General features: G+C 39.3%; 4 protein-coding genes across 5 annotated transcripts; all 4 read right to left on the bottom strand.

Annotated features, from left to right (window-relative positions):
- Window positions 1-1,737: 1,737 nt before the first annotated feature.
- Window positions 1,738-22,023, bottom strand: LOC145464569 (BTB/POZ domain-containing protein 6-B-like). Of its 2 annotated transcripts, XM_081448504.1 has the most exons (3): window positions 21,187-22,023; window positions 20,842-21,030; window positions 1,738-5,331 (listed from the first exon to the last, which is right to left on the bottom strand). In XM_081448504.1, the coding sequence occupies exon 3, from the start codon at window positions 5,104-5,106 to the stop codon at window positions 3,802-3,804; it is 1,305 nt and encodes a 434-aa protein (XP_081304630.1). In that variant the 5' UTR covers window positions 5,107-5,331; window positions 20,842-21,030; window positions 21,187-22,023; the 3' UTR covers window positions 1,738-3,801. The 2 variants fall into 2 exon arrangements, with proteins under 2 accessions (XP_081304630.1, XP_081304629.1); XM_081448503.1 differs by having other exon boundaries at window positions 20,842-22,023.
- LOC145463878 (BTB/POZ domain-containing protein 6-B-like) lies at window positions 8,472-9,071 on the bottom strand. Its single transcript, XM_081447673.1, has 2 exons — window positions 8,882-9,071; window positions 8,472-8,728 (listed from the first exon to the last, which is right to left on the bottom strand). Exons 1-2 carry the CDS (start codon window positions 9,069-9,071, stop codon window positions 8,472-8,474), a joined length of 447 nt encoding a protein of 148 aa, XP_081303799.1.
- Window positions 11,607-15,123, bottom strand: LOC145463281 (BTB/POZ domain-containing protein 6-B-like). The gene is made up of 2 exons (XM_081447022.1): window positions 13,801-15,123; window positions 11,607-12,872 (listed from the first exon to the last, which is right to left on the bottom strand). The coding sequence occupies exons 1-2, from the start codon at window positions 14,008-14,010 to the stop codon at window positions 11,775-11,777; spliced, it is 1,308 nt and encodes a 435-aa protein (XP_081303148.1). The 5' UTR covers window positions 14,011-15,123; the 3' UTR covers window positions 11,607-11,774.
- Window positions 18,748-20,724, bottom strand: LOC145464568 (BTB/POZ domain-containing protein 6-B-like). Its single transcript, XM_081448502.1, has one exon. It carries the CDS (start codon window positions 20,594-20,596, stop codon window positions 19,286-19,288), a length of 1,311 nt encoding a protein of 436 aa, XP_081304628.1. The 5' UTR covers window positions 20,597-20,724; the 3' UTR covers window positions 18,748-19,285.
- Window positions 22,024-27,430: the final 5,407 nt, after the last annotated feature.

Here is a 27,430-nt window from a genome sequence, read left to right as displayed (position 1 = left end):
CGTGTTGTGCTCACGTCACAATACCCGACGTAAACAATCTGTTCCCAGATTTCCGCTCTATATATGCTATGAGATTTGATTTTGACTTCATACACTATAAACAGTCTGCCTGTTTGCTGTTCAACAAATAAACTCCTAAAGACATGGCTAGGAAAAGCCAAGTATTTTTGCATACGTTATAACTCGAACACGAAGCAAAAACCAGCGACCAAAATAGAGGGCCGCGTTTTCCTATTACATTGAAGACCACATGCAAAAATTGAAGCCCTTTCGCGAAATTTTTTTTTTCGCCCAAATCGTCACTTAGCATGGTTTTGCACTCACCCCTTCAATTTAAAAACCTTGATTTACATGTACAGCATGGAATTTTTGAGGCTAAAATGCAGACAATTGAAACATGACAGTAGTGACAAAGAGCAAAGAGAGGCAGCAGTATATTTTTAGGCTAGATCAAACATGTATATACATCCATAACCACCAACAGTACAATGGCAAGGGTGGTGTTGAAATATGCATTGGAATACTTACAGCCGTGAAGTGCTGGTCTTTGTTTTTATGATCTTTTATCTTTCTTACAATAAGGAAAATACGAGGAGCTTCATCAAAGTATTAACCAAGACGATCCACCTTAACCATTTGCTTAGCAGGCCAAACATCAACCATGAGCAAAATTAACACACCTAAAGTAAACTTGTAAGGAATCTAAAAGATTTTAATATATTGAAATTATATTATTTTTTGATAATGAAAAGTTGTGATGCTTACATCTGCACAGGGTTACCTAAGTCACAACATCTTTCTCATGAAGATGGTCATTTTCCTGACATTCAGTATGTAGTTTGGTGCATTAGTGAAAGATGGATCTCCTAAGAATCACTGTTATTTCTGTTAATACTAATATAAATGTAGAGTTTTATGTTCATTGATAAAAAAATTCTCAAAACAGAGTGGTACTCAGCTTGCCTTAACTTGTGACATAATTAATAAACAATTACTTGAGTGTCCACTTGCAGTTGTCAATGATTGAAACTTGTTCAAAGAGGATATGTAAAATATTCACACATCAAATGAACTATTGATTCTTGAGGTTTTCATATTGTTTTCAGAAGTAATGGAATATGACTTTGTCTCTTCCCACCTTAATTAGTGCATTAATTAATTTTTAGTGAAGTATATAGTTTCATAATGATTGTACTTTGCTTTTTACAGCTGAGTACAAATCACAGAAATGCTATTTATTTTTTCTTTCATGCTTCTTTTACTAGCTATCTAAATTAGTTGTTAAAATGCTATTGACTCAGTTATATTTAAAACAGATAATGAAGTGGTAGAAAAAATTAACCCTGGCCCTCCTAAGAAATTCCCTCCCCCACCCCCTCCCCCCTCAGAATTAAAATTTCTTTCTGTAAAATCGTAATCAACAAATAATAGTAAGCAAAAAGTTTGCTAAAAAATTCCATTTGAATAGTAATATCACAGGATTTCGTCTCCAAACAAACAGTTTAGTTTGAGTGAATACTTATATTGTCATGATGAAATTGGTCTAGGAGTGAAAGCTTTAAATAAGCCGTTTTTTGAGTACGTGTACTCCAAACCCAAAAGGCTTCTTTTTTGAAACAGGTTTAAGGCAACTCTGAGAAAGCCCAACTAGAATATCTATACTTCTTTGATGGGCTATTTATAGTTATCATCTGATTGACAATAGAGTAGAGACTGACTCATATAGTACATCATATATAGAGGATATTACACGTTGGCTCGAAGATATGAATTTTATGTTCGAGTGGCAAGAACAATATCTCACGAGTGAGCGAAGCGAACTCGTGAGATATTGTTCTTGCCACGAGAACATAAAATTCATATCTTCGAGCCAACGTGTAATGTTCTTTTTATTATATGGAGAAACCAATTCAACAGAAGCAAAAGGCGGGAATCGTGAGGTCATTGAACGATACGACACTCACAAAGGTGACATACGGAAAATACGCCACTCGGGTCCCGGATGAAGTGGCGTATGGAATCTACGAGTGGTTTAGTTCCCAGTAAAACACTCTTCTCCATATAATAATATATAATATTTACTGTAATCTTGTGACCAGGATGTGAAATGGCAAAAACGAAAAATATTATGAAAGCAGCTGTTTTCATGGCTGGTAAATTGTTATTGTTTTTCTCCTAGTGAACAGAGTATGAATAAATAAATAAATAATTGATTATAAAAGGAATGTAACTGCTGAATTATCTTTGACTTTGACTCTTTACTTGGATTTTCTCTTTAAACTTATTTTCCATCTGGATAAACTTGCTCAATATTTACAGTTTAAGCATATTTTGCCCCCTCAAGCAAACTTGGTCACAACTTGGACTTTGGTTATATTTGTTATATCTGAGCAGACCTGCTCAATAGTGAGAGTTTGATCACATTTGCTACCCCAAGCAAACTTGTTCAAGAATTAGATTTGGACCATATTTGCCGCTCCAAGCAAAATTTCCCAATATTAAGAGTTTGATCAAATTTGCCACCCCCCAACAAAATTGTTCAAAATAAAGGGTTTGGTAACATTTGCTACATGAGCAAACGTGTAAAATGTTAAAAGTTTGCTCATATTTGCTACGCAAAACAATATGTGTCAATTATCACATTTGCCTGCAGTTGCCAACATGTGCAAACATGATCAATAAATCATATTTTGAACAACCTTTGCTACACAAGCAAACACTGTTAAGTTTTAATGCTTCGCTAACATTTGCAACGCTGCGTTAACCTCCCCAAAGTAATAAGTTTACATGCTTATACAATAGGGGCAAACGTCGAACAAAACAGCAAATTTGTGCACTTATTTGCGTCATGTGTGGAGATAGTTCAAACAAACAAATTTCCATCACATTTGAGCCATATGTAAATGCCCCCCAAATCTACAGCTACACATCAACTTTGCGCAAAGGCGCAAATCCTGAGCAAATGTGGCATTTACCGTCTTTGCTACGGGTGGCAAATCTAGTGCAATATCAATCTTTGCTCCTGAGTAGATTTGAGCAAATTTGTGCAAATGTGGCATTTGCTACACTTTTGCTCTAGTTTGGTTACCCTGGTAAATCCATTTTTTCGTCCAGTGTTGCCTAAATTCTGAGTTTTCGTTCGCCTATTTTTTCTCTCTCTCTTCTCCTGTTATATCCAGTGTTCATTCACCGAAATACAGTGATGAGTGGGAAGAGTCGAAGAGGACAAAGCTATACCGGGTACAAACTGAACTGAAAAGGGAGAAGCGGGTGGTACAAAAATAAAAGTTTAAATATTGAGGTACAAGTTTCATTGTCACCTTCAACTCGAGAATGTACCCGTGACAAATTACGGTCATAACAAAATTACAATCTTTTTTTATGTGCTTGAACAATACCTTACTTGTGCTTAAAAATACCTTTTTCTCCGCTTGGCCCAGCCACTTAGCTCGCCGATTAGCCTTAGCTATTTCTAAGTGGCTTTGCTCTGTTTTTCATTGCTATTTTTTCACATTGCATGTATTTATTTTCATTGTAAAATTTTTCTGGGCACGAAATAAAGATTATTGTTGTTGTTGTTGTTGTTGTTGTTGTTGTTGTTGTTGTTGTTGTTGTTGGAGAGTTCTACATAATCTTACTATTATTCGTCCTATGGTACGTTGAAGCCATTAAATGAAATTACCATTAAAACTAAAGGCGGAAATATTAATTAACAGTTGTGGCAAAAAATAACTGTACTTTTTACTCTTTCTCTATAGAAAATAAAAGAAAAACAAACGCACTGCCCCATTGTTGTAATATTTACTCCTGTAGGCTAAAGATAATCTCAGGAAGTTGTCCCTGTTTTACTCCAGTTGTACCAGTCCAATCTTTAAACTTAAATGTAACCCCTGAACTCTCGGCATGGCTATTACCATTCCTTCCGCCAAAAGAGTCAGGACCACTTATGACAGCCTCAATAGCGTACCTGTCGCCTTCAATTATAGAAACAGGGGAGTCAAACAAAACATCAAAGCCCCAATAATTCTTTGATCTTTTGCGCAAAGATGAAAATGTACCTTTAGTAGATACAACAGTAGCATAATTAGGCAAATGAAGTATCGTCAGGTTCACAGAGTAATCATTACCCTCACTGCCAAACAAGTAGACCCCGTGCAACAGTATGTTTTTGTTTACAGAAAAAAATAACCAACTAGTATCATAACTCCAACCTGGCGCCACTGAGCCAAATCTGAAACATCGCTTAAGGCCGGAACTACCAGCTCTCTTCGATACCGGAAATCCAACTTGAGCGCCTTTTACTGCAAACCATTTGAACATGTCAGTGACCTCATCAAGAGTGAGTATTTTGCTGTCAAGGACCACACTGGCAAATTCTTCATTCTTCATCAATGGGAAACGTATTCCCTTCACGATCTTCTCTCCGAGAATTCCTCTCTTTACTTGACCATCCGCTACTAAACCCTGCTTTTCCGATTCCTTTGTCGCCCATTGCATGACTGCCATGAATAATTCCACCTCAGAAATGCACAAGGTATCTCTTTCAACTACTGACTCAAGTAAGGATCTCTCAATTGTCGCAAATCCGTCAGATTCCACAGCCTCTTCTGTCTGTTCATCGATCACTTTCCAGCATTCATCCACCAGGTTTTTCTCTTGATATTTCTGGGCAGAGGGAAAGATGCTGAAAACATTTGATGGGTCTAAGTTAACTTGCGGATATTCCGTGCATTTATCAGCCAGTGAAGGCACCATGTATTTCTTCGCCAAATACAACACTCCCATCACATTACTTCCGCTCAAGATCGCTTCATCGCAGTACATGTAACGAAACAACTCCAACAGACTGTCGTACTCACAGTCAGGCAGTTCAATAGAGTCTGGACTCTCCGCCAGCTCACCGTAAACCATGGCTTCAAACACAGGACTGCTAATTGACAGAACAAACTTGTGAGCAGGAATCACTTGTTTACTTTCACTTTCGCCTTGATGGGCCTTTTGCACAACAAACTTCACATCGCTGAAGAGATCATTGTTGAGCATAAACTTGCTTCTTTCTCTGATGGTGGGTCTTGTTGTTTGCCAGTTTTCCTTGACGACAGACATGGTTTCTGTTGTGAAATCCTTGCTTTGAAAACTGATCAAGGAAGTTTCAGTTTCGATCTCTCAAGTTACCTTGTCGTGTTCGTGATTAGACGGGTGTTAATATAGCCTGCGGTGGTTTAACAAAATTTGAATAGAAAATTACTTGGCTGGAATTTATCATGCAGATCTATTTTGCGTGACCTTGAGCACGGGGGTGGTGGTGGGGTGAACATTTGAAAATCGAACCTATAAAAACAACCAGCAGGAAAGGAGTAGAAGATAGATTTTTCTTTTATTCTTCTGGTTCAAGCTTTAATACGGGCAAATTCAGCGTGTTGTTAAAGCAATAAATTCTGCAACCTCCCCTCAAGCATCAGACTTTACATTACTGAAAAAACCGTTCAGTTGAACGTAAACTTCAATTCTCTAATGCACATGGTGGTTCTTTTTGTTTGCCACTTTTCTCTGACTAGAGACATGGTTTTCGAAGTGATATTCGGTGTATTCAAGTGAGGACTGAACGTTTCTTTATCAACTCTGATCGTGAAATTAAAATATGTTTCAACCGTCAAGGGACAGGGAGCTAATTAGTCTTCTTCAAAGTCTCTCTGCCTTCCATGAGGGGAAAAGAAGAGAGAGCCTGGAAACCAGGTAAACTTTATAGCTGTTCTTTGGGTCTTGCAGCGACTGCGAAGGAGACTAGAATCTAATTCATGACAATTGAGATTTAAATTTTACATTTAGTTTACGTTTAAAACATTTGGATTGTGGTTGGGCCACTTTCCATGCAAACATGCTCATATGCTAGGCAATGTTTCTCATATGCTAGGCAATGTTTCTCATAGCTATCTCCCATGTAATCACATTCTTGTTGCGTTCGTCATGCAATTTTTCTAGTACCCTTGAGAAATGTGGGACTAGACTAAAGAGTCACGCAAGGTCTGGCAGAGTGACTTAGTGACTGATCGGTATTCTTCTGTTTTTGCTTTGTCTTGAGTTCCCTTCCCTGGTTTTGCTTGCACGAAATCCGTGTTTAGTGACAAAACTATCAAAGCAGACGCACAATCACAGTCTAAACTAAACCACAGTAGTACGGCCCTCCTCTGGTTTAAAGTCCTCCTTTTAACTGACACAGCGTTAAGTGCCCTTCAGAAACAAGTGTAAAAAGAGATCGAAATTCAAAACAAAATAAAGTAAATAAATAAAAGATTTAATTTAACCCAAGATCAAATTTTTCTTAGCAAAATATTCAAAGATCGTTCCCTCTATTTGCCATACTGAAGGGGAAGTTCCCTGAAAGGTACACTCGCTCGAGCAAAGCTCTAAATTGGCTGGCTAATTATGCGTAGATAAGAGTCGTGTTGATCTGTCACCCCATTGTTATCAGCATCGATAACCCAGTCAAGTGAATACTGACTAGAATCTTCGTGTATTTATTATACATTCATTCAGCTACAAGCTAGGAAGTACACAAAAGTAAATTTAACTCATCGTATGTTGAGTCACAGTTAGTGCCCGGGGTTAGTGCACTGTGAGTAAAGAGTCCCTCTACATCTTAGTCTTGCATTCGTCATACACCCCCGCCTCCCTGAGGAGTCATGACTTCTCCCAAGGTTTTGTGCGCCAGGCTTGAAGTTGCGACAAGAGGACTGGGATAAGTCTTATGGAGGACGACAATATTAGCAAAAAAACGCGAGACATTGAGTCATAGAATCGAAATTCAAAACTTTACGCTATTATCTTATTTCTGAGCCATCAAATCTGCTTCATCCAAATGCCAGTTGCACAGGAGCCGGTTAACGTTTATTAGTTGGGATTAGAACTGAATCCTCCGTAGGAAAAAAGATGGCGACTGGTACATTTTTCCCATAGTTCTTAGCGCACGAAAACCTAAACAACGTTCATAAAAACGCACAGAAACGTTAAACAATCTTCAAACCTAGGATACTTAATGTACTTAGTACAGGGACGTATATTGTAAAAATTTGGTTTTCTTTGACCCTTTTGGCTGTGTTAGGTTCGCAAGGCCTTGTGGTAAAATACACATCCGCCATCATTTTTCCTACGGTGGATTGGGGTTTTGAACAAATTTCTGTTCTAATGGTAGTGCAATATTAGTCGAAGCCGCACTTTAAGGGCGAATGATATAAACAGGAAACCTCACGAAACGTTAAAAAATGTTACAAAAAGGAAATCAAAATTCGCGATAATACTTAATTAGCTTTTTAAATAATTAGGCTTCTTATTAAGTTTTAATCGTTCTTTATTCAGAGGGCCATAGGCTCATTAGTTGACCAAACTATTATGTGCAAGCCTCAGGCCTTTATTGTCAAGATAAATGATATAAAACTAAGATGCTAAGTACAAAAAGATATCTAGTGGGAAAAGAAAGGTAAAGCGTCCGAAGTCGATGCAATATGCGTGGAAAATACAACAAAAGGTTTTCTAAAGAATTGTAGCCGCATGATGTACAAATTCTCTCTTAAAGTTTCCTCATAACTACTTCAAAGAATACTATACAACCGTTTGTTGTAAGATGTAAAGAAAAAACACACTTTTTTGAGTTTGAATATGGAGTTACCATACAATGTCTAGAGAGAAATATACCAAGAAAAAAAATGTAAAATATATAGAGGATAAACCATGGGCGCGCGTACATATGGAATATCTCTTCGAGTGTTCAACTCGATATCTCACGAGTGAGCGCAGCAAACAAGTGAGATATAAAATTGAACACTAGAAGAGATGTGCCATATCCACAAGCAACCATGTATTATTTTTTTATTATATAAACATACTGATAACGACGTTTTTGACGACTTTAAATTTCCGACGATTTCAGACCACTTGGTATGCTTGAGAAATAATTTATTTAATAACTATTTGCCTTATTTTTGAGTTTTCGGTTTGCCTTTTTTTTGACCTCTCTCTTCCGCTATTCAATCCAGTGTTCATTCACCGCAATGCAGTGATGAGTGGGAAGAGGAGAGGAGGACAAAACTATACCGGGTACGAACTGAAGTAGAAAGGGAGAAGGGGATGGGGCAAAAATAAAAGTTTTATTATTGAGGTACAAGTTTCATTGTGACCTCAAACTCGAGAATGGTCCTGTGACAAGTCACGGTCATACCAAACTGATTACAATATTTTTTTTTTTAATATATATGCTTGGGAAATACTTTACGTTACGAACTTAAGACGGAGAGTTCTAGATAATCTTTGTCCTAAGGCAGGTTGAAGCCATTTAAATAAACTTACCATGACAACTTAAGACGGAAATGTTGTAGAAGTTGTGGCGAAAAAATAATTGTACTTTTTACTCCTAGTCCTGTTTATTTCTAGAAAATGATAGAACTGACAAACGCAATGCCCCGTTGTTGTAACATTTACTCTTTTAGGCTAAAGATAATTTCAGGAAGTTGTCCCTGTTTTACTCCAGTTGGACCTAACCAATCTTGAAGTTTAAATGTAACCCCTGTACTCTCAACATGGCTATTACCATATCTTCCACCAAAAGAGTCAGGATCACTTATGGCAGCCTCAATAGCATACCTGTCGCCTTTAATCATTGAAACAGGGGAGTCAAACAAAACATCAAAGCCCCAATAATTCTTTGCTTTGTTGCGCAAAGATGAAAATGTACCTTAAGTAGATACAACAGTAGCGAAAATAGAATACTGATATTGATATAACGTAAGACTTACAGAGTAATCACTACCCTCACTACCAAACAAGTAGACCCCGTGCAACAGTATGTTTTTGTTTACAAAGAAAATCAACGTACTAATATTATTACCCCAACCTGGCACAACTGAGCCAAATCTGAAACATCGCTCCAGGTCGCAACTAGCACCTCTAGCTCTCTTCGATACTGGAAATCCAACTTCAGCGCCTTTTACTGCAAACCATTTGAACATGTCAGTGACCTCATCTAGAGTGAGTATTTTGCTATCAAGGACCACACTGGCAAATTCTTCATTCTTCATCACTAGGAAACGTATTCCTTTCACGATCTTCTCTCCGAGAATTCTTCTCTTTACTTGACCATCCGCTACTAAACGCTGCTTTTCCGATTCCTTTGTTTTTGGAAGGAAGGTTTAGTTTCGATCTCTCAAGTCGTAGATGATGAAGAATGCAAACTGCATGAATATGTGAAAGATCATATATTTAAACAGCGGAGAAGGATATGAAGACATGATTACTCATCACAGTTATACACCCAACTTAAGCAGTTGTGAAATTAAAGCCTGAAAAAAATTCAGGCCTGAACGGGAATGTCAGTCATTTAACACTGAACAGAAACCCTCACTATTTAACTCCATGCTGTTGGGTGAACTTGAACTCAGCAAACCTTAAAGAGAAACAGATATCCCAATAGAGATTGAAACAGAAAAGATGTAGCAATTGAAAAAAGAAAAAACATATGTGCTGTAAAAGAAAAACTTTGCTAAGGATTAACTCTGTTTCCCTTTACAAAAATTGAATATCACTTCGGATCTTGTGAGGTTTCAACTACTTTAATCAGCTTTAAACACTACTCTTCTCTATTCTCTTACATCTTTACGATTACACGGATATAAACAACTCTAGCCCTGAGACCTACCAGCGTTCTTTGATAATGACCAGATTAGAACCATCACGATCTAGAAATTTATGCGCTCATGTAAGGACTTGCGCAGTTCACTTCAAGTGATGCTTGCGCATCAGATATTTACATATATTCCTTCGAAAGAGTAAACACAAATTCGAAATTGTTTTCTTTCTAAATTTCACTATCGTTTTAATAATATCTGGCCAAAATAAAACAACACCGAAGAGCAACACAAAAATTACAAAGTTCATTGTGATAAAACAAAGTTGGCCATAAATACCAAGAACTGTATAAAAACACTGAGGCTAACGAGCAAGCAGTGTTTTAAAACTCTACAACACGATAAAATCGAAGAAGGCCGGCTTACTGGTTACACCTTTTTCCGTAGATTAAAACGATATCAGTCTTAGGCCCTGTCCACACCATGCCAGAGAAATTTGAAAATGCAACAATCACCGCTCATTATCTCTTTGTGTTTGAGGAAATCTCATGCAGGGAAATTACATGATTATCGTGACACCGTCGTTTTTGAAAATGTTTTTCCAAAATGCTTTTCGTGCACACGAAAACGCAGGGACGGCGTTTTCAAATTCCTCCTGTTTGAAGCGAGTTTTCGAAAAGCTCCGTTTTCCTGACGGATAAGTGTGGAGGGTAGGCCAAACCGTATAAATATAGCTGCGTTTTTAAATTTCTCCGGTGTAGTGTGGACCAAGCCTTATAAACAACCGCCCTTACTGTATACCTCTGAACACAAATTACAAGGAACGAATTGGCTTTGAAAATATTGCATCTAACGCCTGCTCCCTTTGAAGCCGCGCCAGGAAATGGTAACGACTATTCCATGAAAAGCGCCTCGTCTGTAACATATATACTACATTAAATTTAAATTCCCAAACTTCATAAACTGTGTGCTTTAACAAAGCTACTTTACGGTCTACTGTCTACTATTTGTCACTAGCAGCAATTCAAGCGTTTTGCAGTGATTCAAGTGCCGGCTTGCAGCAATTAAAGCATAGACCTGACTGAACTACTCAAGTCAACCGGTAGTTGATGATTTTTTATGCCGCGCTAACACTAGTACTACTAATAAGATGGAAATGATTAGTTTAGTAGCGATGAGAAAAATCCATCAGCTTCTCGTAATCTCAGATGCTGACTTCTAAAACTACTACGATTTTCAGTTGAGTAAGGCACGACGGAGCTTAAATGATGGAGTTTTGGACTTAAAATTACGGTGCTGCCATGGGCAACACCGTCCATTGGTAACAGTATTGTCGCCTGAAAGTTCGCGCGCTTTGCTGCCAATGACGTCAAAGGTCGACAAGTTGCCACTGGAAAAGGAGCCAATTGCCCGTGAAAACAACACAAGTTGAACGTTAAAACCTAGTCACCAAAATTTCGTGGCGCCTTTCGCAACTGATAATCGTAGTATGCCGGGTGCAAAAAGGAGTGAAAAGGGAGAACGGGTGGAGCGAAAATAAAAATTAAAATATAGAGGTACAAATTACATTCTGACCTTCAACTCGAGAATGGTCCCGTGATAAGTCACGGTCATAAAACATGAGAATCGTTTTTTGTGTGTGATTGGGCAACACCTTGCGTTACGAACCTCTGACGGCGAGTGCTACAGAATCTTTGTCCTAAGATACGTTAAAGCCATTACATGGAATTGCTAGCTTTATTTTATGACTGAGAAAGTTTCTTCTTTGTGATTGGCTGAGATTAGGCCAATTTATCGTTAATTTCAAATTTGCACCGCAGTGCAAATAAACGAGCGCGCGTTCGGAATTTTCTCAGTCAGATGATATTTGAGTAATTGTCTGAAAGCTTAAGCTCGTGATGTTTGAAAATGTTTTCAACTTGCACTGGCCTAAAGTCTGGTGCAATTTTGAGAGAATTTTCAAAAATCCATAATTGAGCTCGCATTCATACGATTACCTATGCAAACAAAGCTGTTATTTAGAGTAACAATAACAACTAATTATAACCATCGAAATGTTTTAGAAGTGGTGGCGAAAAATTAATTGTACTTTTTACTCCAGTTCCTGTTTATTTATAGAAAAAGAAAGAAAAACGCACTGCCCCATTGTTGCCATATTTACTCTTGTAGGCTAAAGATAATTTCAGGAAGTTGTCCCTGTTTTACTCCAGTTGTACCCCACCAATCATCAAATTTAAATGTAACCCCTGAACTCTCAACATGGCTATTACCATTCCTTCCGCCAAAAGAGTCAGGATCACTTATGGCAGCCTGAATACCATACTCGTTGCCTGTAATAATAGCAACAGGGGAGTCAAACAAAACATCAAAGCCCCAATAATTCTTTGATTTGTTGTGCAAAGATGAAAATGTACCTTTAGTAGATACAACAGTAGCAAGATTACAAAAATCAAGTATCGTCAGCTTCACATTGTAATCATTACCCTCACTACCAAACCAGTAGACCCCGTGCAACAGTATGTTTTTGTTTACAGAGAAAATCAACCAAATAGTATCATTACTCCAACCTGGCACCACTGAGCCAAATCTGAAACATCGTTCAAGGCCGGAACAAGCGCCTCTCTTCGATACCGGAAATCCAACTTGAGCGCCTTTTACTGAGCTCAAATATTTGACAATGTCAGTAACCTCATCTAGGGTGAGTATTTTGCTATCAAGGACCACACTGGCAAATTCTTTCTGCGTCATCACAGGGAAATGTATTCCTTTCACGATCTTCTCTCCAAGAATTCTTCTTTCTACGTGACCATCTGCGACTAAACCCTGCTTTTCCGATTCCTTTGTCGCCCATTGCATGACTACCTTAAATAATTCCACCTCAGAAATGCCCAAGGTATCTCTTTCAACTACTGCCTCAAGTAAGGACCTCTCAATTGTCGCAAATCCGTCAGATTTCACAGCCTCTTCCGTCTGTTCATCGATCACTTTCCAGCATCGTTCCACCAGGTTTTTCTCTCGATATTTCTGAGCAGATGGCAGGATGCTGAAAACCTTTGATGGATCTAAGTTTTCTTGCAGATATTCAGTGCATTTATCAGCCAGTGGGGGCACCATGTATTTCTTCGCCAAATACAACACTCCCATCACATTACTTCCGCTCAAGTTCACTTCATCGCTGTACATGTAACGAAACAACTCCAACAGACTGTCGTACTCACAGTCAGGCATTTCAATAGAGTCTGTAGTCTCCGCTAGCTCACCGTAATGCATCAGTCAATTCCAGCAGTGCCCATCCCCCCCCCCGGGCAACCGCGGGGCATTTGCTCACGCTGTCAGTCCCGGGGGTGGGGCATCCGCAATTTTAACGCGGCCCGGGGCCTGGGCATTTGCGTACCCCGGGGCGACCCCCGGGCATTCGACACACGTGTTTTGGAAAGTGCCATGGATGAGTTCATCGGGAAAGACGAGGCGTTTGTCGAGCAATGGCTTGTCCGTCAGGGACTAGAGAAACTTGAAGATGTTTTTAAAAGTATGTTTCCTCAATTTTAGATATTTCTTCATTACTTGCAAGGTGAACTATATTTTGTTTATCGCAAAACAATCACTGACGTGAAAACGACTATTTCGCATTTCGCATTCAAAACTAGCCTAACATTTTTTAAATTCATGAAAGTGGAGTTAAAATACCAAACGTTTGCGAATTCAAATGATGCGATCTTCAAGACAGATCTTGCGAGCTTAAAATGCAATGCATCATCGTTTAAAATGTCTTGATTCTTCACAGAAAAAGTAGCCTGCGAATACAGGCGCCTATCATCGCTCGCGGCTGGGGGCACGTCCTGCCGCAATCCCAGCTATCCTCTAGCAAACTGTTAAAAAGAAATCTACAGAAATAAATATAATCAGAGTCAACTAACACGTACTGTTGTCCTTGAAGCCTTACCATTGCATTAAAATACCGAACAGTTGACCGTTTTATTCACTGATTAATTAAAAAACTGCTGAGGTGTCGCAAGGCGAAGATCCCGGGGGAGGGGCATTTGCCCACTTTCTTCGTCCCCACCCCGGGGCATTTAGACAGCTTATGTGTCCCCACCCCGGGGAATTTGCCCATTCTTTAAATAAAATGCTAATGCCCGGGGGTTAGCCCGGAGGGGTGGGGATGGGCACTGCTGGAATTGACTGATGCATAAAACATGGCTTCAAACACAAGACTGCTAATCGACAGCACAAACTCGTGAGCAGCAATCGCTTGTTTACTTTCACTTTCCCCTTGAGCGGCCTTTTGCACAACAAACTTCACATCGCTGTAGAGATCATTGTTGAACATAAACTTGCTTCGTTCTCTGATGCTGGGTCTTGTTGTTTGCCAGTTTTCCTTGACGACAGACATGGTTTCTGTTGTGAAATCCTCACTCTGAAAACTGATGAAGGAAGGTTTAGTTTCGATCTCTCAAGTTGCCTTGTCGCATTCGTGATTACACGGGTGTAAATATAGCCTGCGGTATTTTAAGACAATTTGAATTTAAAATTACCTAGCAAGAATTCATCACGCAGTCTAGTTTGCGTGACCTTGAGCACGGGGGTGGTGGTGGGGTGAAAATTTGAAAATCGAACCCTTAAAAATTAATCAACTGGAAAAGAGTACAGAATAGATTTTTCTTTCGTTCTGGTTCAGACTTAAATTCACGGGCATAGTCAGAGTGTTGTTGGAGCAATAAATTCTTCAACCCTCCCCTCAAGCAAAAGAAAGTCACATTACTGAAAAGATCGTTGTTGAACATCAACATGTTTCTTTCTTTTATGGTGGGTCTTGTCGTTTACCAGGTTTCTTTGAACAGAGACATGGTTTCTGAAGTGATATTCGGTGTATTCAAGTAAGGACTGAACGTCAACTCCGATATTCCAATTAAAATATGATTCAACCGTCAAGGGACACGGAAGTAATAAGTCTCTCTCAAAACTTCTTTCTCAAGGTCCATCTTCTTCCGGTGGGGAGAAAAGAGGAAGGCCCCAGGAAACCAGGTTGTTCTCTTTGCAGGCCTTAATTTCATAGTGGAAAAACGTAATAAGCGTCCGCGAATTTTGGCTGAGCACCAGGCTCCAAGTTTAACAAAATGGCGGGAATTCCGTCGATCGTGTAAACTAAGAGTTACTACTTTTTACACCTGCCCGCTTTCAGTGTTACGGTCATAAGCGAAATCTTTCGACATGACATCTCTTTACATGCTATGTAACCTGGCCTACGTCAGAAATGTAAGCACAACTGACTTCTTTTACGGTTGAACTCGACTTTTAGTTATGAAAGATGGATTTACTTGACATCAAACTAACGCTAAGAGTATTAAGAAGTCTTTCTGTGAGAGACAAATCGACTGTTTTGAATGTTTACATCTTTCGAATATTAAAAGCAGTAGCCGCCCAATTTTACCGGAAGTCCCTATTCTGAGCCAATCAACTGCACTCAAATCGTTTGATTTATCCCGTAAATCCAGAAATTTGCAATGTCCACAATCTTCTTCAGCCATTTGAGATCAATAATTATCATTTATTTGTCATTACTTCCGAAGATAACCGTATAAAAAATTGCCAGTTTCACAGTCAAATGGTCTTTCAGCCGTTCGCATAGCATGTCGAAAGATTGTTGAAAGATGTCGCCTATGCACGTAACATTGAAAACGGGTGCAATATTCCTTCCCAATTTACCCGGTAAGCAACAACATTTTCTCGTCACTAATGGAAAGTCTGGTGTATTGTTTTCGTAGGGATCAATTTTTTTCGGACAAGGGTTTTAGGACAAAAGTTTCCGAACCGTTTATTTGCCCTCGTAACTGCAGAATACCAGGCCACTCGAAGTTGTACTCCGTGAAAACCTGGATAGTGCACAGTCTAACTTTTTTTCACGTTTTTAGAACGAGAAATAGTCACATTACATTACTGCGTGGCTACGTGACTACCTGTAATCGATTATAATTTATCAAAAATTTGGATTGTAGTAGGGCCACTTTCCATGCAAACATTTTTATACACTAGGCAATATTTTTTATAGCTATCTCTTGTAATTGCATTCTCGTGCCCAGAGCTGATGCCGCAGGCTTTCGTTAGGTTCGTCATGCAATCTTTCCAGTACCCTGCAGAAAGGCGCCACTAACGGCTAAAGAGTCACGCAAGGTCTCGCTGACAGCGTGACTTAATGACTGATTGGTGTGTTCTTGTGTTTTTGCTTTGTCGTGATTCCCTGCTGTTGCTTGCAAACATATAAGTCGCAAATCTCACCGAAGAATCGAAACAAATCGGTATATTATGTAACAAAACTATAGGAACAATATATGACACGTAACCATCACATCACACTATATGTAATTTAAGTTTGCAACATCATTATTAAGTAAATTATTCTTTCATTATAACACAGTGAGTCAAACCTCTCTTTAAGGGCATCTGCATGATACAAACACCTCTATAGATCTCTTGCAACTGACGTCATCGCCGCCATGTTGCAATAACCATTAACAAAATAATTCTTTTCAGCTTTATTGTTCCTATCATCCAACATGGGTTTTTGTCACTTGGATCTCCCGAGAATGGTTGCATACAGTTCACCTGGTGTCAAAGAAAACTGAATTCATATACTCTCTACATCTATGATACCAAATCTTCTCTAATACGAACACTCGGTATTTCTCCTTTGGTGAGTGTCGATACGTTCCGGACGGTACTAAAAAAGAAAGCACAATCAAGGTAGCCACGTATTGTTCATGGGCGGTGCTTTTGTCAGTAGGATTGCAGCGATAACAAAATAAATACATTGAAAACTCGGCTGCATTTACTATTGTAGCTCGGTGAACACTGACTTTATGAAGGAGGTGGAGACTGTCCTCAGTGCAAATGAATGTATAAAAGTTCATATATTTGAACTGAAGAGAAAGATACGAAGACATGATTGATCATTGCAGTTATATACAAATTAAAGCCTGAAAAAAATTCAGGCCTGAACGGAATTCGAACCCATGACCTCTGCGATACCGATGTAGTGCGCTACCAACTGAGCTATCTAGCTAACTGGGAGTTGGTCACATTGTGAGTTCGTAATATACCCGTAGATGATGAAGAATGCAAATGAATATATGAAAGATCATATATTTGAACTGCGGAGAAAGATATGAAGACATGATTGCTCATCGCAGTTATACACACAACTTAAGCAGTTGTGAAATTAAAGCCTGAAAAAAATTCAGGCCTGAACGGGACTGTTCAGTGTCAGTCATTTAACACTGAACAGCAACACTCATTATTTAACTGGATGCTGTTGGGTGAACTTGAACTTAGCAAACCTTGAAGAGGAACAGATATGCCAATATCCCAATAGAGATTAAAACAGAAAAGATGTAGCAATTGAAAAAAGAAAAAGCATATATGTTGTAAAAGAAAAACTTTGCTAAGGATTAACTCTGTTTCTCTTTACAAAAATTGAATATCACTTCGGATCTCGTGAGGTTTCAACTACTTTAATCAGCTTTCAACTCAACTCTTCTCTATTCACTTACATCTTTGCGATTACAGGGATATAAACAACTCTTAACAACAACTCTAACCCTGAGACGTTCCCGGCGTTATTTGATAATGACCAGATTAGAACCATCACGATTTAGAAATTTATGAGCTCATGTAACGACTTGCGCAGTTCACTTCAAGTGGTGCTTGCGTATTAGATATTTACATATATTCCTTCGAAAGAGTAAACACAAATCCGAAATCGTTTTCTCTCTAAATTTCATTTTCGTTTTAAAAATATCTGGCCAAAATAAAACAACACCAAAGAGCAATACAAAAATTACACAATTCATTGTGATAAAATAGAGTCAGCCATAAGTAATAAGAATGTATAAAAGCACTGAAGCTAACGGTTAGCAAGCAGTGTTTTAAAACTCTACAACATGATAAAATCGAAGAAAGCCGGCTTACTGGTTACACCTCTTTCCATAAATTAAAACGTTGTCAGCCCACACTATACCAGAGAAATTTGAAAATGCAACAATCACCGGTCATTATCTCTTTGTGTTTGAGGAAAACTCATGCAGGCAAATAACACGATAATCGTGACACTGTCGTTTTTGAAAATGTTTTTCCAAAATACTTTCCGTCCACACGTCAACGCAAAGCCAACGTTTTCAAATTCCTCCAGTTTGAAAAGAGTTTTCGAAAAGCTCCGTTTTCGTGACGGATTAGTGTGGACGGTAGGCCAAACCGTATATATATAGCTGCGTTTTTAAATTGCTCCGGCGTAGTGTTGACCGGGCCTTATAAACAACCGTCCTTACTGTATACATCTGAACATTTATTACAAGGAACGGATCGGCTTTGGAAATTTGCATCTAACGCCTGCTCCCTACTTTGAAGCCGCGCCAGGAAATGGTAACAACGATTCCATGAAAAGCGCCTCGTCTGTAAAATATACTACATTAAATTTAAATTCCCAAACTTCGTAAACTGGGTGCTTTAACAAAGCTACTTTGCAGTCTACTGTCTACTAGTTGCCAGTAGCAGTTCAGGTGCCTTGCAGTAGTTAAAGTATAGGCCTGACTGAACTGCTCAAGTCAACCGGTAGTTGATGATTTTTTATGCCGTGCTAACACTAGTATTACTAATAAGATGGAAATGATTAGTTTAGTAGCGATGAGAAAAATCCATCAGCTTCTCGTGATCTCAGATGCTGACTTCTAAAACTACTACGATTTTCAGTTGAGTAAGGCACGACGGAGCTCAAATGACGAAGTGTTGGACTTAAAATTACGGTGTTGCCATGGGCAACACCGTCCATTGGTAACAGTATTGTCGCCTGAAAGTTCGCGCGCTTTGCTGCCAATGACGTCAAAGGTCGACAAGTTGCCACTGGAAAAGGAGCCAATTGCCCGTGAAAACAACACAAGTTGAACGTTAAAACCTTGTCACCAAAATTTCGTGGCGCCTTACGCAACTGATAATCGTAGTATGCCGGGTGCAAAAAGGAGTGAAAAGGGAGAACGGGTGGGGCGAAAATAAAAATTAAAATATAGAGGTACAAATTACATTCTGACCTTCAACTCGAGAATGGTCCCGTGATAAGTCACGGTCATAAAACATGAGAATCGTTTTTTGTGTGTGATTGGGCAACACCTTACGTTACGAACCTCTGACGGCGACTGCTGGAGAATCTTTGTCCTAAGATACGTTAAAGCCATTACATGGAATTACTAGCTTTATTTTATGACTGAGAAAGTTTCTTCTTTGTGATTGGCTGAGATTGGGCCAATTCATCGTTAATTTCAAATTTGCACTGCAGTGCAAATAAGCGAGCGCGCGTTCGGAATTTTCTCAGTCAGATGATATTTGAGTAATTGTCTGAAAGCTCAAGCTCGTGATGTTTGAAAACTCTTTCAACTTGCCCTCGCAAAAAGGCTCGTGCAATTTTGAGAGAATTTTCAAATATCACTCGTAGTGTAAATCCATAATTGAGCTCGCATTCATACGATTACCTATGCAAACAAAGCTGTTATTTAGAGTAACAATGACAACTAACCACCGAAATGCTGTAGAAGTAGTGGCGAAAATTAATTGTACTTTTTACTCCCGTTCCTATTTATTTATAGAAAAAGAAAGAAAAACGCACTGCCCCATTGTTGTAATATTTACTCTTGTAGGCTAAAGATAATTTCAGGAAGTTGTCCCTGTTTTACTCCAGTTGTACCACACCAATAATCAAACTTAAATGTAACCCCTGAACTCTCAACATGGCTATTACCATTCCTTCCACCAAAAGAGTCAGGACCTCTTATGGCAGCCCCAATACTGTACCTATCGCCTTTAATTATAGAAACAGCGGGGTCAAACAAAACATCAAAGCCCCAATAATGCTTTGATTTGTTGTGCAAAGATGAAAATGTACCTTCAGTAGATACAACAGTAACGTAACTGGGGCACTGATATTGATATAACGTAAGATTCACAGAGTAATCATTACCCTCACTACCAAACAAGCAGACCCCGTGCAACAGTATGTTTTTGTTTACAGAAAAAAATAACCAACTATTATCATTACTCCAACCTGGCACGACTGAGCCAAATCTGAAACATCGTTCAGGGCCGGAACTAGCAGCTCTCTTTGATACCGGAAATCCAACTTGAGCGCCTTTTACTCCAAACCATTTGAACATGTCACTGACCTCATCTAGAGTGAGTAGTTTGCTGTCAAGGACCACACTGGCAAACTCTTCATGCGTCATCACAGGGAAACGTATTCCTTTCACGATCTTCTCTCCGAGAATTCTTCTCTTTACTTGACCATCTGCAACTAAACCCTCCCTTTCCGATTCCTTTGACGACCATTGCATGACTGCCTTGAATAATTCCACCTCAGAAATGCGCAAGCTATCTCTTTCAACTACTGCTTCAAGTAAAGATCTCTCAATTTTCGAAAATCCGTCAGATTTTACAGCCTCTTCTGTCTGTTTGTCGATCACTTTCCAGCATTGATCCACCAGGTTTTTCTCTTCATATTTCTGAGCAGAGGGCAGAATGCCGAAAACATTTGATGAATCTAAGTTATCTTGCAGATATTCAGTGCATTTATCAGCCAGTGAAGGCACCATGTATTTCTTCGCCAAATACATTACTCCCATTACATTACTTCCGCTCAAGATCACTTCATCGCTGTACATGTAACGAAACAACTCCAACAGACTTTCGTACTCACAGTCGGGCAGTTCAATAGAGTCTCCAGTCTCCGCCAGCTCACCGTAAAACATGGCTTCAAACACAGGACTGCTAATCGATAGCACAAACTTGTGAGCAGGAATCGCTTGTTTACTTTCACTTTCGTCTTGATCGGTCTTTTGCACAACAAACTTGACATCGCTGAAGAGATCGTTGTTGAGCATAAACTTGCTTCTTTCTCTGATGGTGGGTCTTGTTGTTTGCCAGTTTTCCTTGACGACAGACATGGTTTCTGTTGTGAAATCCTTACTTTGAAAACTGATGAAGGAAATCTCAGTTTCGATCTCTCAACTGAGCTGCCTTGATGTTTTCGTGATAAGACGGGAGTAAATATAGCCTGCGGTATTTTAAGACAATTTGAATATAAAATTAATTAGCTGGCAAGAATTCATCACGCAGATCTAGTTTGCGTGACCTTGAGCACGGGGGTGGTGGTGGGGCGGGGGGGGGGGTGAAAATTTGAAAATCGAACCTATAAAAAATCAGCAGGAAAAGAGTACAAGATAGATTTTTCTTTTATTCTTCTGGTTTAAGCTTTAATTTACGGGCATATTCTGCGTGTTGTTAGAGCAAAAACTTCTGCAACCCTCCCGTCAAGCTGGCAGACTTCACAACGCTAAAACAGATCGTTGTTGAACATAAACTTGTTTCTTTCAATTCTCTAATGCGCATGGTGGTTCTTGTTGTTTGCCAGTTTTCTTTGACTAGAGAAATGGTTTCTGAAGTGATATTCGATGTATTCGAGTAAGCACTGAACGTTTCGACTCTCCATAAACTCCTATAGTACAGTTAAAATATGTTTCAACTGTCAAGGGACTAGGAGCTAACTAGTCTCCTTCAAAACCTCTTCTCCAGGCTTGCCAGGGGAACAGAAGCGAGACCCTGGAAAATACGTTGTTCTCCTTTATAGCTTTGCAGCCGTTATTTGGGCCGAGCGACGACTACGTAGTGGACTAGAAACTAATTCAGTTATAACAATTTAAGATTTAGATCGTATATTGATTTGCGTTTAAAAAGAATTGGATTGTAGTTGGGCCACTTTTCATGCAAACAAGTTCATACACCAAGCAATGTTTTTCATAGCTATCTCTTGTAATCACATTCTCGTGCCCAGAGCTAATGCCGCAGACTATCTTTGGGTTCGTTATGCAATCTTTCCTGTACCCTGGAGAACGTCCCGTGTGGAACTACAACTGTAGCTTTAACAGTCACGCAAGGTCTGGCAAATAATGACCTACTTGACTCATCGGTATTGTTGTGTTTTTGCTTTGTCTCGATTTCCTTCCCTGGTTTTGAAAAAAGAAAAAAAAATGAGTGTTTAGTGATCATACATTCTGTTGGGTTTGAATTTCAGCACGTCTTTGAACCCTTGCGCTTCCGTTCATATTTGAATTTTGCTTAATCCTTATTCAATACGGGGCTTTATTATAAGGGTAACTCAGCGAGCAGGAAAGATTCACGAAATACGGTGCTGCGATTAGCTACAAGAACCAGGGCACGATGGACTTACCCGCTTAGGATCAGAAACTATAGCACATGGGAAAATGTTAGACCCTACAAACAACGAATAACAGCGGAAACCATGCAAAATGTTTGCTAAACCACAATCATACGACCCTACTCTGGTTTAAGGGACTGTGCAATAATTATCTGGAGGGGGTGGTTGAAAAATTAGAGCGGGGGGGGCATAGGAGAAAATGACTACAAGAGAGAGGGGGGTTGGATGTAAAATTTAATACATACAGGGAGGGGGCATTACCTTTTCATTCCTTTTTGCAAATTAAACTGGAAAACCAGTGGAAGAGTTATTAGAGTTCAAATATAAATACTAACATTGTGATAAAACTGACAAATTTATCAACTCTAAGGTGTTCTGATCTATGAACTGTTGTTTTCCTATCTGTCATGCAGTAGGAAAGAAATGCCTCTGTTATATATGTTAAAACAGTGCTACTTTATTTGCACAAAGATTTAATAAAACAGGAAACTTTAATCAAAAATTGCAAAAGTGGCATTACAATGTTATTCAATGAAAAAGATAGATGCCAATGTTAGCACACATGGCATCATAATTTAGCAGAATTGAAAACCCAGCTGTTAAATTTAAAGTATGGTAAATAAAACAAAGTATGATTAAATTGAGCTTCAAAAAAAAAAGCTCAATCAGACAGGAATTCCTGAATAATATTTTCAGTTTCTCCAGCAACGCTTCTGGAATTCAAAAGATCTGGTAAATACAAACAGTATGATTAAATTGAGCTTCACTGAAACACTCCAGAGTAAGCTCAGACACAAGCTCAGAGTCCAGTGATTCTGATGACTCTCCAAATGAAGAGTCATTTGAAGTGATGTTTGTACTGGAGGAAGAACTCCAACAAGTAAACTAGTTATAAGGAAATATATGGAAGGAGACTTTTTTCAAGGGGGGGAGGGGGATTAGCCTTAATATTATCATTATGTGGGGGCGGGGGGAGTTGAAATTAATTTTTGCTTAATGAGAGGGGGGGTATGACTTAGTTTCGGGGCATATTTCACCCATCTCCCAGCCCCCCCCCCCCCTCCAGATAATTATTGCACAGTCCCTAAAGTCATCCTTTTAACTGACACAGCGCAAAGTGCCCTTCAGAAACAAGTGTGAAGCAAAAAAGGTAAAAAGAGATCGGAATTCAAAAAAAAAAATGTCAATTTAATCCAAAATCAAATATTTCTTAGCAAAATATTCAAAGATCGTTCCCTCTGTTTTTCATACTGAAGGGAAAGATCCCTGAAAGGTATACTTGTTCGAGCAAAGCTCTAAATTGGCTGGCTGTTATGTGTAGATAAGGTCGTGTTGATCTGTCACCCCGTTGTTATCAGCATCACTAACTCAACTAGAATCTTGGTGAATTTATTATACATTCATTCACCTACAAACTAGGAAGTACACAAAAATAAATATAACTCATCGTATGTTGAGCCACAGTTAGTGCCCGGGTTAAGAGCACTGTGAGTGAAGAGTCCCTCTACATCTTAGTCGTGCATTCACCATACACCGCCGCCTCCCTCCCCAGGTTTCGCGCGCCAGGCTTGAAGTTGCGACTGGAGGACAGGGATAAGTCAGTGAGTATGGAGGACGAAAATATTAGCAAAAAACGTGACATTGAGTAGATGTAGCAATTGAAAAAAGAAAAAAACACATATGTTGTAAAAGAAAAACTTTGCTAAGGATTAACTCTGTTTCCAGTTACGAAAATTGAATACCACTTCGGATCTTGTGAGGTTTCAACTACTTTAATCAGCTTTCAACTTTACTCTTCTCTATTCTCTTACATCTTTACGATTACACGGATATAAACAACTCTAACCCTGAGACCTTCCAAGCGTTCTTTGATAATGACCAGATTAGAACCATCACGATCTAGAAATTTATGCGCTCATGTAAGGACTTGCGCAGTTCACTTCAAGTGATGCTTGCGCATTAGATATTTACATATATTCCTTCGAAAGAGTAAACACAAATCCGAAATCGTTTTCTTTCCAAATTTCATTGTCATTTTAAAAATATCTGGCCAAAATAAAACAACACCGAAGAGCAATGCAAAAATTACACAATTCATTGTGATAAAATAAAGTTAGCCTAAAGTAACAAGAATGAATAAAAACACTGAAGCTAACGGTTAGCAAGCAGTGTTTTAAAATCGAAGAAGGCCGGCTTACTGGTTACACCTTTTTCCATAAATTAAAACGATATCAGTCTTAGGCCCAGTCTACACCATGCCAGAGAAATTTGAAAATGCAACAATTACTGGTCATTTTCTATTTGTGTTTGAGGAAAACTCATGCAGGGAAATTACATGATTATCGTGACACCGTCGTTTTTGAAAATGTTTTTCCATAATGCTTTTCGTTCACACGAAAACGCAAGGACGGCGTTTTCAAATTCCTCCGGTTTGAACCGAGTTTTCGAAAAGCTCCGTTTTCGTGACGGATAAGTGTGGAGGGTAGGCCAAACCGTATAAATATAGCTGCGTTTTTAAATTTCTCCGGTGTAGTGTGGACCAGGCCTTATAAACAACCGCCCTTACTGTATACCTCTGAACATTTATCACAAGGAACGGATCGGCTTTGGAAATATTGCATCTAACGCCTGCTCCCTACTTTGAAGCCGCGCCTCGTCTCTAACATATATACCACAATAACGTTAAATTCCCAAACTTCGTGAACTTTGTGCTTTAACAAAGCTACTTTGCAGTCTACTGTCTACTAGTTGCCAGTAGCAATTCAAGTGCTTTGCAGCAATCAAAGCACAAACCTGACTGAACTACTCAAGTCAACCGGTAGTTGATTTATAGCGCGCTACCACTATAGTACTACAAATAAGTTGGAAATGATTAGCCTGAGTAGCGATGAGAAAAAGCCATCAGCTTCTAAAGCTACTACGATTATCAGTTGAGTAAGGCGCGACGTACTTAAATGACAAAGTTTTGGACTTAAAATTATGGTGTTGCCACGGGCAACACCGTCCATTGGTAACAGTATTGTCGCCTGAAAGTTAGCGCGCTTTGCTGCCAATAACGTCAAAGGCCGACAAGTCGCCTCTGGAAACTGGAGCCAGTTGCCCGTGAAAACAACTCAAGTTGAACGTTAAAAAATAATCACCAAAATTTCGTGGCGCCCTACTCAACTGATAATCGTAGTATGCCGGTTGCAAAAAGGAGCGAAAAGGGAGAAAGGGTGGGGACAAAATAAAAGTTAAAATATAGAGGTACAAATTACGTTGAGACCTTCAACTCGAGAATGGTCCCATGATAATGCATCAGTCAATTCCAGCAGTACCCATCCCTCCCCCGGGCAACCGCGGGGTATTTTCTCACGTTGTCAGTCCCGGGGGTGGGGCATCCGCAATTTTATCGCGGCCCGGGCGCTGGGCATTTGCGTACCCTGGAGCGACCCCCGGGCATTCGACATACGTGTTTTGGAAAGTGCCATGGATGAGTCCATCGGGAAAGACGAGGCGTTTGTCGAACAATGGCTTGTCCGTCAGGGACTAGAGAAACTTGCAGATGTTTTTAAAGCTATGTTTCCTCAATTTTAGATATTTCTTCATTACTTGTAAGCATATAAATATAAGTGACAAGGTGAACTATATTTTGTTTATCACAAAACAATCACTGACGTGTACACGACTATTTCGCATTTCGCATTCAAAACTAGCCTAGCATTTTTTAAATTCATGAAAGTGGAGTTAAAATACTTAAGGTTTGCGAGTTCAAATGATGCGATCTTCAAGACAGATCTTGCGAGCTTAAAATGCAATGCATCATCATTTAAAATGTCTTGATTCTTCACAGAAAAAGTAGCCTGCGAACACAGGCGCCTATCATCGCTCGCGGCTGGGGGCACGTCCGCCGCAATCCCAGCTATCCTCTAGCAAACTGTTAAAAACAAATATAAAGAAATAAATGTAATCAGAATCAACTAACACGTACTGTTGTCCTTGAAGTCTTACCGTTGCATTAAAATACTGAACAGTTGACCGTTTTATTCACTGATTAATTAAAAAACTGCGGAGGTGCTGGAAGGCGACGATCCCGGGGACGGGGCATTTGCCCTCTTACTTCGTCCCCACCCCTGGGCATTTAGACAGCTTATGTGTCCCCACCCCGGGGAATTTGCCCATTTTTTAAAAAAAAATGCAAAAGCCCGGGGGTTAGCCCGGAGGGGGGGGGATGGGCACTGCTGGAATTGACTGATGCATAAGTCACGCTCATAAAACATGAGAATATAAACAGCAACTGCTGACTTTTCGCTTACTACCACTAACTTAAGACAGAGAACTTAGAGATCTTGTTCTCCCAGGAGCCATAATCGGAGACGGAGACCGTAAGCGCGCGCCATTTCAAGTATTGGGGTTGTCCCCATGATATGGGACAATAATTCTATTTTTAGAACAAATTGCGCCATCACCTGCGGCACACGCGCGTACATGCTGCGAGGATTTTTGCGGATGTCGCGCGGGGGAAATGGCGTCCGAAATTCCCGAAATGTTTCATGTTTTTGCCCCACAACTCAACGCGTTTACGTCTGTTGGAATTTTGCTTAATTATTTTCGTCGTAAGCTGCTCCAGTTTGAGTGAAGTAAGACAGTGTCGAATTTAGGTATGTTCCGCTGTAAGCTTATATATATCGCTGACCAAGTTGTGTTCCGACTGACGCTTCTTTTACATGAGCTGTACATTACTCCACTTTAAATTTCACATATGTTAAAGATTAACAGCTCTGCCATTACACAGCAAAAAACTAGCTGGATATATCTAAATATAGCAGAGCTTCAGGACTTCATAGTTTCATAGCTCCTCTTGCCACACGCTTGCGAGGAATTTGTCAGTCTATCGCGACCGAAAAGTAAAACACAATAATTGCTAGTTTGAGTTTCGCTTGAATTGTAAGCAACGCTTGATGTTTCATCGAGGCTTAATAACTTTACGTCCGTAGATACTGCTCAGTTTTATTCATGTAAAAATCCAGTAAATTCTCTGTTGTCGATGAATGAGAGCGCCCGCCGATGCGTGTTTTGTACAGTCAGTAAACATGACAAATTGTACTTCCGCCGCACTTTCGTGTAAAAGCGTACATCGAACTCAAACAATAGCTCTATAGTTTTTAAATATGTTTAAGATTGATAAATGTTTGAGAACATATTAAAAGCTAAGCTGAAAATATGTGAATAAAGCAGAAACAATCAGCAAAGTTACGATGACGCTTTCTTTAATCAACTTGGAATAACGATTTCGATTTTGTTGATCGAGTTATCAAAACTCCTTGTCTATTTTCATTTTCGCAGTGTAAAACTTCACTATGCTTATGTTGAAGAAACACACATGATGTTAGTAGCCTTTTTTTCATTCGTAAAATTTGTTGCAGCATCTCAGCACAAAAGATAACGAAAGAAATCTTTGTCAAGATTTGTTGACAATTGAAAACATCGACTCGGACTTGAAAGTGCACGAGCTGCACTATGCAAATGAGCTAATTGTACGCTTCAGACTTTCCTTTCAAAAACCTTTGCAAACTCACCAAAC

Source organism: Orbicella franksi, chromosome 12 (genome assembly GCF_964199315.1).
Source record: "Orbicella franksi chromosome 12, jaOrbFran1.1, whole genome shotgun sequence".
NCBI classification, from domain to species: Eukaryota; Metazoa; Cnidaria; class Anthozoa; order Scleractinia; family Merulinidae; genus Orbicella; species Orbicella franksi.
This window is presented reverse-complemented; position numbering and strand designations above follow the sequence as displayed.

Excerpts from the sequence above, each read along its gene's own strand:
- LOC145464569 (XM_081448503.1), bottom strand. The coding sequence starts at position 5,106 with ATGTCTGTCGTCAAGGAAAACTGGCAAACAACAAGACCCACCATCAGA.
- LOC145463878 (XM_081447673.1), bottom strand. The coding sequence starts at position 9,071 with ATGAAGAATGAAGAATTTGCCAGTGTGGTCCTTGATAGCAAAATACTC. Across the intron at positions 8,729-8,881 it reads CTCAGTTGTGCCAGGTTGGG|GTACATTTTCATCTTTGCGC; the intron begins GTAATAATATTA and ends TATCTACTTAAG.
- LOC145463281 (XM_081447022.1), bottom strand. The coding sequence starts at position 14,010 with ATGTCTGTCGTCAAGGAAAACTGGCAAACAACAAGACCCAGCATCAGA. Across the intron at positions 12,873-13,800 it reads AAGCCATGTTTTATGCATCA|CTAGCGGAGACTACAGACTC; the intron begins GTCAATTCCAGC and ends CATTACGGTGAG.
- LOC145464568 (XM_081448502.1), bottom strand. The coding sequence starts at position 20,596 with ATGTCTGTCGTCAAGGAAAACTGGCAAACAACAAGACCCACCATCAGA.